This window comes from Mastigoproctus giganteus, chromosome 6, assembly GCF_048544385.1.
Source record: "Mastigoproctus giganteus isolate SK-2022 chromosome 6, ASM4854438v1, whole genome shotgun sequence".
NCBI classification, from domain to species: Eukaryota; Metazoa; Arthropoda; class Arachnida; order Uropygi; family Thelyphonidae; genus Mastigoproctus; species Mastigoproctus giganteus.
Window position 1 is genome coordinate 77,740,852 of NC_143580.1, and position 13,766 is coordinate 77,754,617.

The 13,766-nt window shown below is 36.6% G+C and overlaps 1 protein-coding gene across 1 annotated transcript in view; it reads left to right on the top strand.

The window, feature by feature from the left end:
- The window catches only part of LOC150084421 (phosphatidylserine synthase-like), a 235,729-nt gene that overhangs the window by 138,472 nt on the left and 83,491 nt on the right, over positions 1-13,766 (top strand). Inside the window, exon 8 of the mRNA XM_090375214.1 lies at positions 2,505-2,586. Within this exon, the coding sequence (XP_090231340.1) occupies positions 2,505-2,586 (82 nt within the window). The remainder of the gene's footprint in view (positions 1-2,504; positions 2,587-13,766) is intronic.

Sequence of the window (13,766 nt, forward strand, 5' to 3'; positions counted from 1 at the left end):
CTAATTTATTTTAACAGATATAAGTTAATTCTCTTAATTTTAGCAATCGATTCTGGCCTCAGTTTTCTTGGGATGAATAATCTGATTACCTATGGTTCTTAGATTCAAATTCCGATGCAACAGTTTACAGTTTGAAGAGAGCACACATAGCATTTTTGGTGAGGATTTTTGTAGGCTGTGCCAAGGTTTTCCAAGTAGGTTCTAGGTTATAGCAGTGGAATATACTTGCAGCAGGAACAATGATTTCGGTGTTTTGAAAAAGACATGAAAAGTTTTCGAAATATAGTAGAACGTCGGTTATCAGTAAAGTCTGTTATCTGGAATAATTTGAAAGGCTGATTTTCCTTCTTCTTTTTATTAATGGTAGTATTTGTGACAAATGTTTATTATGCTACGAGAGTATTTCTACCTGTTTTTTTACTTTGTATATCTGGTGAAGTGTTTGATTAGGACTAATGGGTTTTCTTGGAAACCATGAGTGATAGAGTTTAGTCATTTGCTTCTGAGAACCCAATTTTCCCTGACATATTTTGTTCTCTTCATTTCATATTATGTTTAGTTTAGTTCTAGATTTGGTAAGAATAATATCGGCCCTAAACTGTGTGATTTATTATATTTCTCGGTAAAATGTCAATGAAAAGAACAGCATTGAAATGGGCAGAAAGCTAGGAAGAATATGATATAATCAAGTTGATATTATTAAGGAACTTGAGAGATTTAGCATAAAAAAAGGTCACAAGCGAAACAAAAAACAATCAAACATTATTTTAAAAGATTACTTTAAAAATTTTTCTACATAAAATTTACTTTAAAATACCTATCCAAATATACATACATATGTAAATGTGCAAATTTTTATGTATAAGTTATTAATATTATTTTTTTTAATTAAATAATTTCATTTTTTTTCATGCTATTTAAAGTCTTTTTCTTTTACTTTAATACATTATAACAGAATTTATTTAATTTTACCTTACTTTCGGTTATCTGGAAAATTTTGCTATCCAGAAGAGGTCTGACATTAATTATTCCAGATAACTGATGCTCTTCTGTATAATGTCTTTGCAAGAACACGTGCTATCCTTCAGAGGACAGCATGTGTTCTTGCAAAGACATTATTGGACTTCTGAAAGAACTAGGTGTTGTGCATAAGTCAGATGAATGGCGTTTATTCATAAATGCCTCAAAATTAATTTTAAAAACAGTTTTGCTTCATAATGGCAACGAATTTCCATCAGTTCCTCTGTTTCATTCAGTTAGACTTAAAGAAAGTCTTGAAAGTGTCTAAGGTTCTACATGCTATAAAATAACAAGATTATGGTTGGAACATAATCTTAAGGTTATTGGTTTGCTTGTTAGTTTACAGGGTGGGGTTTCACAAAATATTGTTGTTTTTTGTGTTTGTGGGACAGCCGTGCTACAGAAGAACATTATTTTGTGCAACATTGGGGCAAGTGGGACAAGTTCATATCAGTACAATGTAATGTAAAATATATTCCTTTAGTCAGTAGTGTAGCTTCTAACTTCACTTCACTAACGTGCCCAAACATGTTCTTTGCCTCTGGGCCTTTTTCAGGCCCAGAGGCAAAGAACATGTTTGGGCACCTACTTAATTAATGAAAATTTAAAAAAAAGAGGAGACAGTCAAAGATGCCGGGCCCTTTAGGGACAGTGTTTTTCCTTTCAGTTTAATAGACTTGTGCATCATAATGCTTATGAATTCATACATGAGCAAGAGGCATACTTAATTTCTGAATTTTATATTATTGGAGAGATTTTTGCTCCTGTACCAGCAAAACTGTAACTTAGTTCAACAACTTACACTGCTAAGATAAATGTCCTGTATATTTTGAAATTATTTGGACTACTTCTTTCAATTCTGATCATTTGCATGAATTGTACACGTTTATTACAAGGGTTCGTCATTAAAATTCTTTTCTTTACTGTTATTTCTTGGTTTTCCACAATGTAATGATCTTTATTGTGTGTTGATGATTATATATTTTAGACTATAGGTTGTACCACCGTCTCTTTATAGTAACAATAGCAACAAATAACATCTTTTATCAATATGGTTCCCACCCATTCTCTTTGTTAAAGGTATCAGATTATTTAATATCTTTAGTTATAAACCTTCACGGTTCATATAGGATAAATTAGTCTTTACTATTCCTTAACTGTTTAACAAAAAATTATACATTTATCTGAGGTAGTTTTAAGATGCTTGTGTAGTAAAAATTGCAAAAACATATTGGTTAGGAAATACTCATTTGTATTCCACCAAATGGTGAATGCACACACAGTAGAGTCTCTTAATATTATTGAAATGATGTAATATAAATATGTGCAAGAAGTTTGAAATTTGAATTCTTCCCTTGTTTTGAAGGAATATATGATAGCAATAACTTATATTTTCTAGTCGTTTTATTTTTAAACTAGAAACAGCTGATGTATTTGAAATAAGTCTTATCTTTTTAAAAATATTTCATTGCCTTCTCCCTTAGTTGGACACATGTACGATGGTTAGATCCCAGCTGCACGTATATGAGGTTTCTTGCAGTTATTGAGCTTGTTATCTTTTGGCAGGTAATTTCATGTTACATATCCTATAGTTAGCCTAAACTAAGAAAGTTCATTTTTTATTTGGTTATCCAAACAGCCAAGCTGTTGTTAACTTAACATTTCACCAGATTAAATGTCTGTAGATTTTTACCACAAAACTGAAATTCCAGTAATGCGAATTATTTATAAATAATTCTTATTAAAGCAAATCATAGCAGAGTGGTGAGTATTGCAAACATAAAAATACATCATAATTCCATGACATTTGAATCCACATGATGTCACAAAACAGTAAGACTCTTGTAAACAGCTGTAGTTTTAAACTCCTCTGATCATACATGGCCTTCCTGGAGTGTAAAGAGAAAAGTGTATTTATTTTTTTCTTTGTCACTAATGCTCTACAAATAAAATAAAGTATGTGCATAAATACTAAACTTCTGTTACAACAATGCAGTTTTAATGAAAACATCATCAACAATTATATGTATCATACAGATCAGCATGATAGTATAAATCATTCCTTTTGTACTAAAGAGAGGGCGCTGACTCTCTTTAAAAATTACAGCTGTGAATTACAGGCTCCAAAAAAGCAATAAGTGTTTGGCTTTTTATTTACCTAATTGTTATTTTATATTTTACTTTATATGTAGTCTTATAGTTATAGGTACGCTGATTATTTTTATTTTTAATTTAGATAAAGAGTTTTTGTAGATTACTACTTAATATACTTAAAACCGTTATTTTGTTCGAATCTTGCAGCCATTATTTTTGTATAGAGTGGTAGGGAATTCAAATTTTTAATTGTGGTAACTAGATAGCTCTAACGTATAATTATATAGCGTAATACGCATCACTGCATTTAGGATTCTATTAGATAGCGTAGTATTGACAATTAATTAATTAAATTTATTGATCTTATTAATATAAAATATCATGCCCCAGACTAGAGCAGCAAAGCAACGGGCACAAAGTGTTAGGAGTGCTGTGACTTGTGGGTAGAACTGAGGGGGGACAATTCTCCAATGCATCACAGCCTAAAAAAATGTGCAACTTGTGAAATGTTTGCCGAACTCTCTGGAACAGAACATGATCTAGCCAAGGAGGATGTCTTTGTGTGTGCCAGGTGCAGAGAGTGTCTAGAAATTAGGCATCATCAACTCAGCGTTCTACTGGGCGTCTATGAGAGCTTGAGGTGTAGGGTCGAAGAAATTAATATGAGGGGCCCGTCAAGCTCTCCCAACTCAATGCCAGAGCTCACTCCTGGGCATCAGGCAACACAACGGCAATCTCCAAGGCAGAATGCGCTGGTCCCAAAGGAACTAGTTATTGTTGGTGACTCTATTGTCAGGGAGACGGGGAATATATTGTGTAAAAAGGATAGATGGAATAGGACCAGGGTATGTCTGCCAGGGGCAAACGTTGATGACGTTGTAAAGCATATATCATCTTTTAAGGGCACAAAAGGTGATATTGTTGTACACGTTGGCACCAATGACATTAAGAGTAGGAGATCTGCAGATTTACTTAACAAGTACAGGTCAATGTTGCAAAAAAGTCTTGAGTAAGGGTTAAATTTGAAAGTGTCTGCAATTCTGCCTAGACACGATAGGAGGGAGTACATGATGAGACCCTTGTCAATCAATTCGGCCCTAGAGGGAATGTGCAAGGCTCAAGGGGTAGAATTTTTTTCAGCGTGGTCTGTGCTTGTTAACAGGAGAGACTGCTTCTACAGGGATGGGATACACTTAAATAGAAAGGGTGCAAGAATATTTGCTGATGCTATCGAGGCACTATTAGGTGGGTTGGAAAACTGCTAGCTTGGGGAGGGATTCACAGACTAAAAGGTTAAAAGTAGCCGCAGGCACCTTGCACAACTTCTAATAGAAGTTGTGCAAGGTGATTCTTGCACAACTTCTATTAGAATAAGTAGCGACCTGGAGCGATGGGTGCTGGGGGTTTCAGGGACTGATGGCAGTCATCATGAAACAGGTGGGTATATGGGATGTCAGGGTAACTAGGAATAATTGCACGTATGCTTGCATGTATACCAATGCTAGAAGTATAGTAAATAAATTTGATGAATTTGAAGTGTTGGTCAAGACATCAAAGGTGGATATTGTTGGGAATTTTTTTTATTTTTTTTTTTAGGAGCATTAGCAACTAAGACCATATTGCTCCGGTGCGGTGGTCATTCCCTGACCTTTCCGCATGCTCCGTATTTGGTGGTGAGGGGCTCAAACCCCGGTCTAATCAAGAAGCGTGTGCTACGCACTGCTGCTCCTTCTCACCTGGCTACGGAGGCGCCTAATATTGTTGGGCTATCAGAGACGTGGTGTCACACTGATATTAGGAATGCAGAATTGGTACTTGGGGAGTACAATGTGTACAGAAAGGATAGATAAGATAGGAAGGGAGGAGGTGTCATGCTGTTAATTAAGAAAAACATAAAATCAAAAGAAGTGCATACAGTTGATATAGATGAACAGTGCACTGTTGAGTCAGTTTGGTGTGACCTAAGCACTGCGAAAGCAAAAATAAGAGTAGGAGTGTGTTATAGGCCTAATGACTCAAATGAGTACAATGAACAATTGTACAGAGAAAAAGAGTGGGCTAGTAAATCAGAATGTCTTATAATGGGGGATTTTAACTTCTCAGATATTGACTGGAACTTGTGGTTTGGTCACTTGCACATTAGTAAGACTTTTGTGGATTTTTTGGATGATTGTTTTCTGCAGCAGTATGTTCAAGAGGCAACCAGAGAGGGTAATACTCTTGATCTGGTTTTCAGCAGTGATCATTCTTGTATTAAGAATTTGCAGATAAAGTAACCACTAGGTGGCAGTGATCACAGTGTACTGATGTGGGATTTACTTAAAGATATAATTACCATCAGGGGTAAAGGAAAGGGTTTTTGCTTCCGTAAAGGTGAGTACAGTGGTCAGAGACAGTTTTTAAATTCTGTACAGTGGTATCAACTGTCGATGATACCAACAGTAAATTCTAAGTGAGAAACATTCAAGGAATTAATAGTGGAAGCTACTAAAAGTTTCATACCTATTAAGAAATATTATTCAAGGTTTAGGCCAAAATGGTTATCAAATAGGGGGGCTTAGATGAGAACAGGTATCCTGTGTGTTATCAGACACTCAGTCTAAAACACTGATGGATCCAATATCTTTCTATTTCAAAAGATTTAGGAGAAGTCCAGTTGGCCTACCTCCCTAAAATCCACTCATGCACACCTTCTCGATGGTAAGCCCTGTTACGTCACTTAGGTGGCAACAAACGTGTAGAGTGGTTGTCTTCAAGATGCCTGGACAGCATGAAGAGGAAAAGACCAAACCCTCCAGCATATAACAGCACGACAAAACAAATGGCCCTCAGTCCCCCAGCGGCTTTCATTCCCCCCTCTTACGGCAGTGAGAGGATCAGAGTGGAAGCAGAGGGTGCTAACAATCTCTGGGTACGACCAGGCCACCATGCACGGAAACTGAACTTGGCCTGTTACAACGTAAGATCGCTCATCAGTGAAGACAGGATATTAGAGCTGGAAAAGGAATTAGAAAATGTGAATTGGAATATCATCGGTTTGGTTGAAACAAGAAGAAGAAATCAATCACTTATAAGTTTATCAAGTGGAAATCTGCTGTACACCAATGGAAACAGTGAAAGGAGTGAAGGTGGAGTTGGGTTTCTGGTCCATAAAGATTTAAAAAACAACATTTTGGAATTCAAAAGTACATCACCAAGGGTGTCAAGGCTAATACTCAAGATTTCTAAGAAGTACAAGCTAAAGGTTATAATGATTTATGCACCAACATCGAGCCATGATGATGAACAGGTTGAAAAAATGTACACCAAAATTGAGAGTCTTCTAGGTGAGCAGAAAACCCACTAAACTATTATTATGGGGGACTTCAATGCTAAGGTTGGAAAAAGACAAAACAGCGCAGAATGTTTTTTGGAAATTTTGGAATTGGTGAAAGAAATGAAAGAGGCAAAAGACTTGTGGAATTTGCAGAATTTCAAGGATTGTCAGTAATGAACACTTTTTTTCAAGCAAAGGGTGAACAGAAAGTGGACATGGAAGAGTCCTAATGGATTAACAACTAATGAAATCGTCTTCATCTTCACTAACAGAAGATATATCGTGAATGATGTTACCGTCCTGTATAAGGTAAATGTTGGAAGTGATCATAGAATGGTCAGATGTACACTTGATATAGATGTAGGAAAGGAAAAAACTGACTCGAGTAAATAATACAAAGGTCTTTGAGATAACAGAAGAGGAGAAAAGCAGTATGTACTAGAACTTGAGAATAAGTTTGAGCTTCTACAGACTGCTGAGGACCAAGATATCGATGAGAAATATTACAACTTTTTGAAAGTGATAAAGCCCAAGAAACCTATAGGGAAAAAGAAATCCAAAGAAGAAACAATTAGTCAAGAAACACTTGTTATTATGAACCGAAGACGAAAAATGAAGAGCAAAATAAACACTGACAAGGAGAAAATTGAGTATACTGAGTTGTGCAAAGCCATTAGAAAGAGACTCAGAGAGGACATAAGAAGATTTAACACAGGAAAAGTAGAACAAGCATTAAGGGAAAACAAAGGATGTAAATCAACAGCCATGAGCATTAATACAGAAAGACAAATGATACTGAAACTGAAGAATAGCGATGGTGTACTTAAAAACAGCAGAGAAGGCATAATTCAAATAGCAGAAGACTACTATAGAGACTTATACAAGGAGGAAGGGAATGATGCCAAAAGTGGGGAAGATGAATCACAAATTAGCAACACATACGACATACCTGATATTCTTCCTAATGAGGTAGAACATGCATTGAAGAAAATGAAGAATCAGAAAGCCCCGGGGGAAGGTGAAGTTACTGTAGAGTTGTTAAAAATGGAAGGAAGAGACATAACACAAAAACTGGCAAGGCTCTTCACAAAATGCATTAGAAAAGGTGTGATGCCTAAGCAGTGGAATAATGCAATCATAGTTTGCATAAGAACGGAGATAAATCAGAAATTGGAAATTATAGACCAATTAGCTTGTTATTCCAAATCTACAAGTTGTTCACAAGGATCATTACTAACAGATTAGAAAGAATACTTGATGAGAATCAACCGAAAGAGCAAGCTGGCTTTAGGACAGGATTCTCAACTATGAATCACCTTTACGTAATATCACAGCTAATGGAGAAAGCAAATGAAACACCATTATGCCTGGCATTTGTGGATTGAAAAGGCATTTGACTCCATACAGCATAAAGCAATGTTTCGGGCACTGGAAAGACAAGGCATATATACTCCAAATATTATGATTTTGAAGAAAATATATGAGAATGCTACCTCCTTTATTAGACTAGACAAAGACAGTAGGAAATTTAAAATCGAGAAAGGAGTTCGACAAGGAGACACAATATCTCCGAAGCTGTTTACTGCTGCCCTTGAGGAGGTTTTCAGAAGATTAGACTGGTCACAGAAAGGAGTCAATGTGAACGGAGAGTACCTAAACCATTTACGATTTGCAGATGACACTGTGGTCATAAGCCACGATCCCAAAGAATTAGAGGAAAATTTTAATCAGTTATGCACAGTTAGTAAGGATTTTGGACTGATGATGAATATGGCTAAAACTAAAGTAATGATGAACAAGTATGGCACAGAAATAATGATTGAAGGAGCAGTAATTGAAAAGGTGGAGTCATATACTTATCTGGGAAAAGTTATTAGCTGTAATAATGATAAATGGCTGGAAGTCAAGAGAAGAATAAATTTTGGATGGATAGCATTCAGGGAATATAGTCATGTACTGAAGAACAATATCCCAGTTTGTCTGAAACGTAAAATAATGGACCAATGTATACTCCCCACCATGACTTATGGAAGTGAAACTTGGGCACTCACCAAAAGAATGGAAGAGAAACTGAGAACTACACAGTGAAGAATGGAACGAATTATATTGGGAACCAAACTGTTAGATAAGAAGAGAAACACATGGATTAGGCAGCAAACTCAAGTAAAGGATATGCTTATCAAAACTGAAGAACTAAAATGGTCTTGGGTAGGACACATAGCTTGAAGACATGATGACAGATGGACTAAGAAAATAACAGAATGATACCCAAGAGGAGCTAGAAGAAAACCTGGAAGACAAAGGTGGAGATGGATAGATAAAATTTATGAGTTTGTGGGTAGTAAATGGATGGCCAGTGCTCAAAACCAGAAGGAACTGGAAAGTTGCTGGACAGGCCTTCATCCTGCAGTGGATTGAAAATGGCTGATGATGATTATGGTTATCAAATGAACTAATGAGACTCGTCACAGAGAAGAAAAATGCATGGGATGCATATAAATTATCAAGCGACTCAGAAGCCTATGGCAGATATAAGCTAGTCTGTAATCAGGTCACAAAGGAGGTTAGGCAGGTGAAGGCAGATTACGAGAAATCCTTGGCAAAAGATGCTAAGAAAACAGCAAGCATTTCTTTACTTATATAAACTCTAAAAGGAAGGGGATGAATCTGATTGGTCCACTTGATATCAATGGTTCCACTGTTGATGATCCTGCTCAGATAGCAAACAAACTGAATGAGTATTTTGCATCTCCATTCACACATGAGGAGTTATTAAGGTTTGAAAATGGAAGAAGGTTATCAAATTGTAGCAGGGTGCTTAATGATTTTGTAATAACTGAGGGCAAAGTGGAGGAGAAATTGTTGAAGTTAAACATAAGAAAGGCACCTGGGGTGGATGGGATCTATCCAGTTGTATTAAAGGAGGCGGCAAAGCAACTAAGCAAACCCTTAGCCATAATTATGAGACCATCCTTGGACTCAGAGGAGGTCCTAGCCACTGTCATCCTAGCCATTCCCCGACTCCCAACCTACAATTTTTATAGTAGTGCCTCAGCTTCTCTTTTAGTGGATGATTTTTCTGTCAGAATCTTCAGAAGTAGTAAGAAGTGCAGCAAGGTCATCATTTCATGTGTGATTAATATCATTCATCCTCCACATGAATAAAAACCTCCCTTTAAAAAATCTGACTGTTATTGACATCATGAATTGTTGCACCTAGCAGACACACCATGATTCAAGTTCGTCTGTCCTCATTACAAAAAATTTTTCCTGTTCCCTAACAATGAAATCCCCCAATAAAACTAAATCATTTTTAACCAGAGCAGTGTGCATGTGATTATTCTGTTTCCAGATCCAAATCAGGGACACATCATTTGCTTCTTTTTTTTTTTTAATGAAACTCCCCAGACACAAAGGGTATCTAAACGTTTTGTACTTAGCACCATGCATTGGTTGAAGGCTGAGAAGACAGACTTGTTGACATTAGACTTGAATTTCTGTAGGTTGCAGTTTTCAGGAAATAGATGTGAAGCAAGGTTGATCCAGAAAACAGAATTAGGAGAGATAAATGAGGATGAAGAAGAAGAACAGTTGGTTCTATGAAACTGATTTGGATTAATAGATGCCAGTTTGGAAGAAACAGTGCCCATGGAAGTATATAAAAAAGGCATCAGAAGAAAGAGAATATCTATGAGATACAGTGTAGAGAGACTTTGAGAGACAGTTCATTAATTTACCTGACTGCCTTCTTTTGAATGGAATGAGTCTAGAAAGCCTCAGGCAGGTTTTTCATGTTAGAATTTTACAGAGTGAGTAGTTATTTAGAAGACAAGCAATGCTAAGGATAAAAGAGAAAATCCAGTTTTTTTTTTTAATGCAGAGGAAGCAGTATTACTGATGCCAAGAAAGATTATAAGTCTCTAATCCTTAATAGAGACATGTGATCTTGTCTAGAGAGCATAGGAGCAGTAGATTTCTTTTTGCAAGATATAAGACAGAACTGAGTTTTAGAAGGATCAACATTAACTATGTTATCTGTGCCCCATTGGACAGTTATCTGGAGGTAAACATTTAAGGAATTGGTGGTGTATATTTGAGAAGATGAAGCCATTTTGTAAGGCATTGTTACTCGAACTGGACACAGAATGCAATGTCTCTCATCAGAAAAACTATTAATAGGATTACTAGTCAGTGGAAGAAGGTCATTAATATATAAGAGGAAAAGAATGGAAGAAAGAACTGAACCTTGGAGAATACATGCATTAGTAAAAAAGTTAGAAGACAGAGAGCTATATACCATCACCAGAGCATGTGGTCGAAGAGAAAACTGGTTACCCAATTGAAAAAAATAGTTGGTAATCCACAAGATGAAAGCTAGTTTAGAACACCTTAGAAATGCCAAGAGCAACTGCTTGAGTTTCAACAACTTTTCTATTGAATTTGCACATGAATGGGTAATATTAGCTAATATATCCCCAGTTGATCGACTTTGATGGAATCCATACTGCTGGTCATTGATCAGAATGGTAGGTTACAAAATGGTTTAGGATTTGGTGGTTAATGGATTTCTCCATTATTTTGGAGAAATCCATTAACCAGAAGAAAAAAAAACAGTGGAATAAGAAAGTGTAAAAACATCACAGAACTGGAGAAAGCACAGGTTTGATAATGTGGAGAAATGCCATCAGCACCTGGAGCTTTTGTGACATCCAGATTGTTCAGAATTATTCTGACTTCCATTTGACAGAAGACACAGGTGGCATTGAGTGGAGCAGCGTTTCTCAACCTGTGTGCCGTGGCACATTAGTGTGCTGCGACTATGCTTCAGGTGTGCCGCAGAAAATGCAAATAAAAAAAATTAATAATTCTAAGTTTTATAATAAAAATTAATTCAAATAAAATTTGAATTCATTTATTTACGCTACACCGATCCCAGCCCCTTACAGTGGTCAATTTGACATCACATTTTGATTTCTAGTACTAGATCTGTTCACCTTTAATTTTTTATCATCATTGGATTCCTAGAAGTAGATCTTTTCTCCTTTATTTGGCCATTCTTATCACTTGAGGGTCTGTCCCAGGCACCCTGCAGTTGTATAAGTGCAACTTGTAAGCAGTGTAGAAAGAAATTTCCTTTGTGTTTTAAAAGTACTTTTTGTACTTTTATATCTCTAAAATATCATATTCAGTTAATTCGTATAGAGCAAGTATTTTAAATTAACTGTGTACATTCTAGTAACTTTAATTTTTTTTTATAAATTATTAAAATAATAGTAACTTTAATTTTTTTTTTATAAATTATTAGCAATGGATAAATTTTTTGTGAAAGAAAATCAGAAGAGGCAAATTGATAACAACGAGCTTGGAGAAAATGACAAAAACGAGCAACCATCAACATCAAAAAAGAAGAAAAAAGTTGTTGTAAATATAATGATGATGATTATTTGGCAATAGGACGTTCATATACTGGTACCCAGATTGTCCTCTACCTTTATGTGTGGTGTGTGATTTAAAATTGTCGAATGAATCAATGGTGCCGAGTAAATTGCAGCGTCATTTTTCTACGAAATGCGAGAATTTATCATAGTAATAGTAGTGGCATGTGATGCAAGAAAGCAAGTGTATGAGCTTATACAGCATCAGCCAAAAAAAAATAAAATAAAAAAAAAATAACACCATTCCCTCCAAATGCCTGTCCAGTTCCTCCTTAAATTTATTTAAGCTATCAACTTCCACAACGACAGATGGCAGTTTGTTCCAGCAATTAACCACCCACTGGCTAAAGGCAAATTTCCGCACATCTACTCTACACCTGTCTTTTCTTAATTTGAATTTGTGTCCCCTTAAGTTCGTAATCTGAACAAGTGGAAGGATCCCATCAGAATTCAGCGTGCTCAACCCATTCAAAGCCTTATACACCTCAATCAGATCACTGTGCAGGTGCCTAGTCTCCGGCCACTGCAATTTGTAGAACTTAAGCATCTCTTGGTAAGAGGATCCCTTCATTCCCCTCACCAATCTTGTTGCCCTTCTCTGTACACACCCAAGCAAATCTACATCCTTCCTAAAATGAGGCCTCCAGACCTGTACGCAGTACTCAAGGTGTGGCCTGACCATTGCCTTATACAGAGGGACAATCACCTCCTTTTCCCTGCTAGTAAAATTCCTATATATCATTGACAAAATCCCATTGACCTGCCCTAGCAGCCTGTCTACATTGCTCAGAAAACTTCATATCTGACTGCACAATTACTCCCAGGTCTTTTTCATTTTTTGCCATTACTGCCATTAACAACCTTGCCAACCTTTGTATCATCTGCAAACTTTGACACTAAGCCTGATATACCTTCATCAATATCATTGAAAAATATACAAAACAACAGAGGACCCAACACTGAACCCTGTGGGACTCCACTAATAACATTAGTCTACGAAGAGCAGCACCCATTAATTACCAACCTCTGTCTTCTCCCACTCAACCATCCTTTTATCAATTTTATCAATAGCAACTTACCCTTAATATCATTCTGCTCCAATTTGTGCAGTATTCTTCCATGCGCAACAGTGTCAAAAGCTTTCCTGAAATCCAAATATATGATATAAAAATTATTTTTTGCATCCAGTTCCTTTGTAACCACATCATAATATCCTATCAAATTGCCAGACAAGACTTTCCCTTAACAAACCCATGCTGCATCTGAATTATTGCTGCAGGCTTGTCTAGATAATCCTGCAGTGCATCTTTAACCAGTGACTCCATTATTTTACCCGGAACAGAAGTTAAACTAACAGGTCTATGATTACTCCTGTCACCCTTCGATTCCCCTTTGTGAATTGGGGATACATTTGCACATCTCCAGTCCGTGGGGACCTCCCCTGAGTCCAAGGATGCTCTGATAAGGGTTTCCTTAGTTGCTTTGCTGCCTCTTTTAATATAACATTCCGAGCAGAACAAACTTCCAATTCTTCCCAACTGCTGCTTCATTCAGCAGACTCACTCTTAGGAGTCTGCATACTTGTTTTGTATTGCCTGGGCATGGATCATTTAACTCCATGTTGCTACCTCAGCCTCTCTACAACTGAACTCCTGTCTCTGTGAGTACACAAATACTCTTTTCTTTATATTCTCTTCCACTGTCCTATCTACGAAGCTGCCAGACAACAACTGTTTTCCTGGCCTGCCTGGTCAAGATGAAACCTTCATCAAAAATAAACCAAATTTCCATGCCCGCCAGGACTTCTCAACAAAAGATGTTTTCTCTTAGAAAAACTCATTTATTGTAAACACCCAACCACTTCCTGAACTGTCTCACACTTAATGGATTCACCTTTTTTT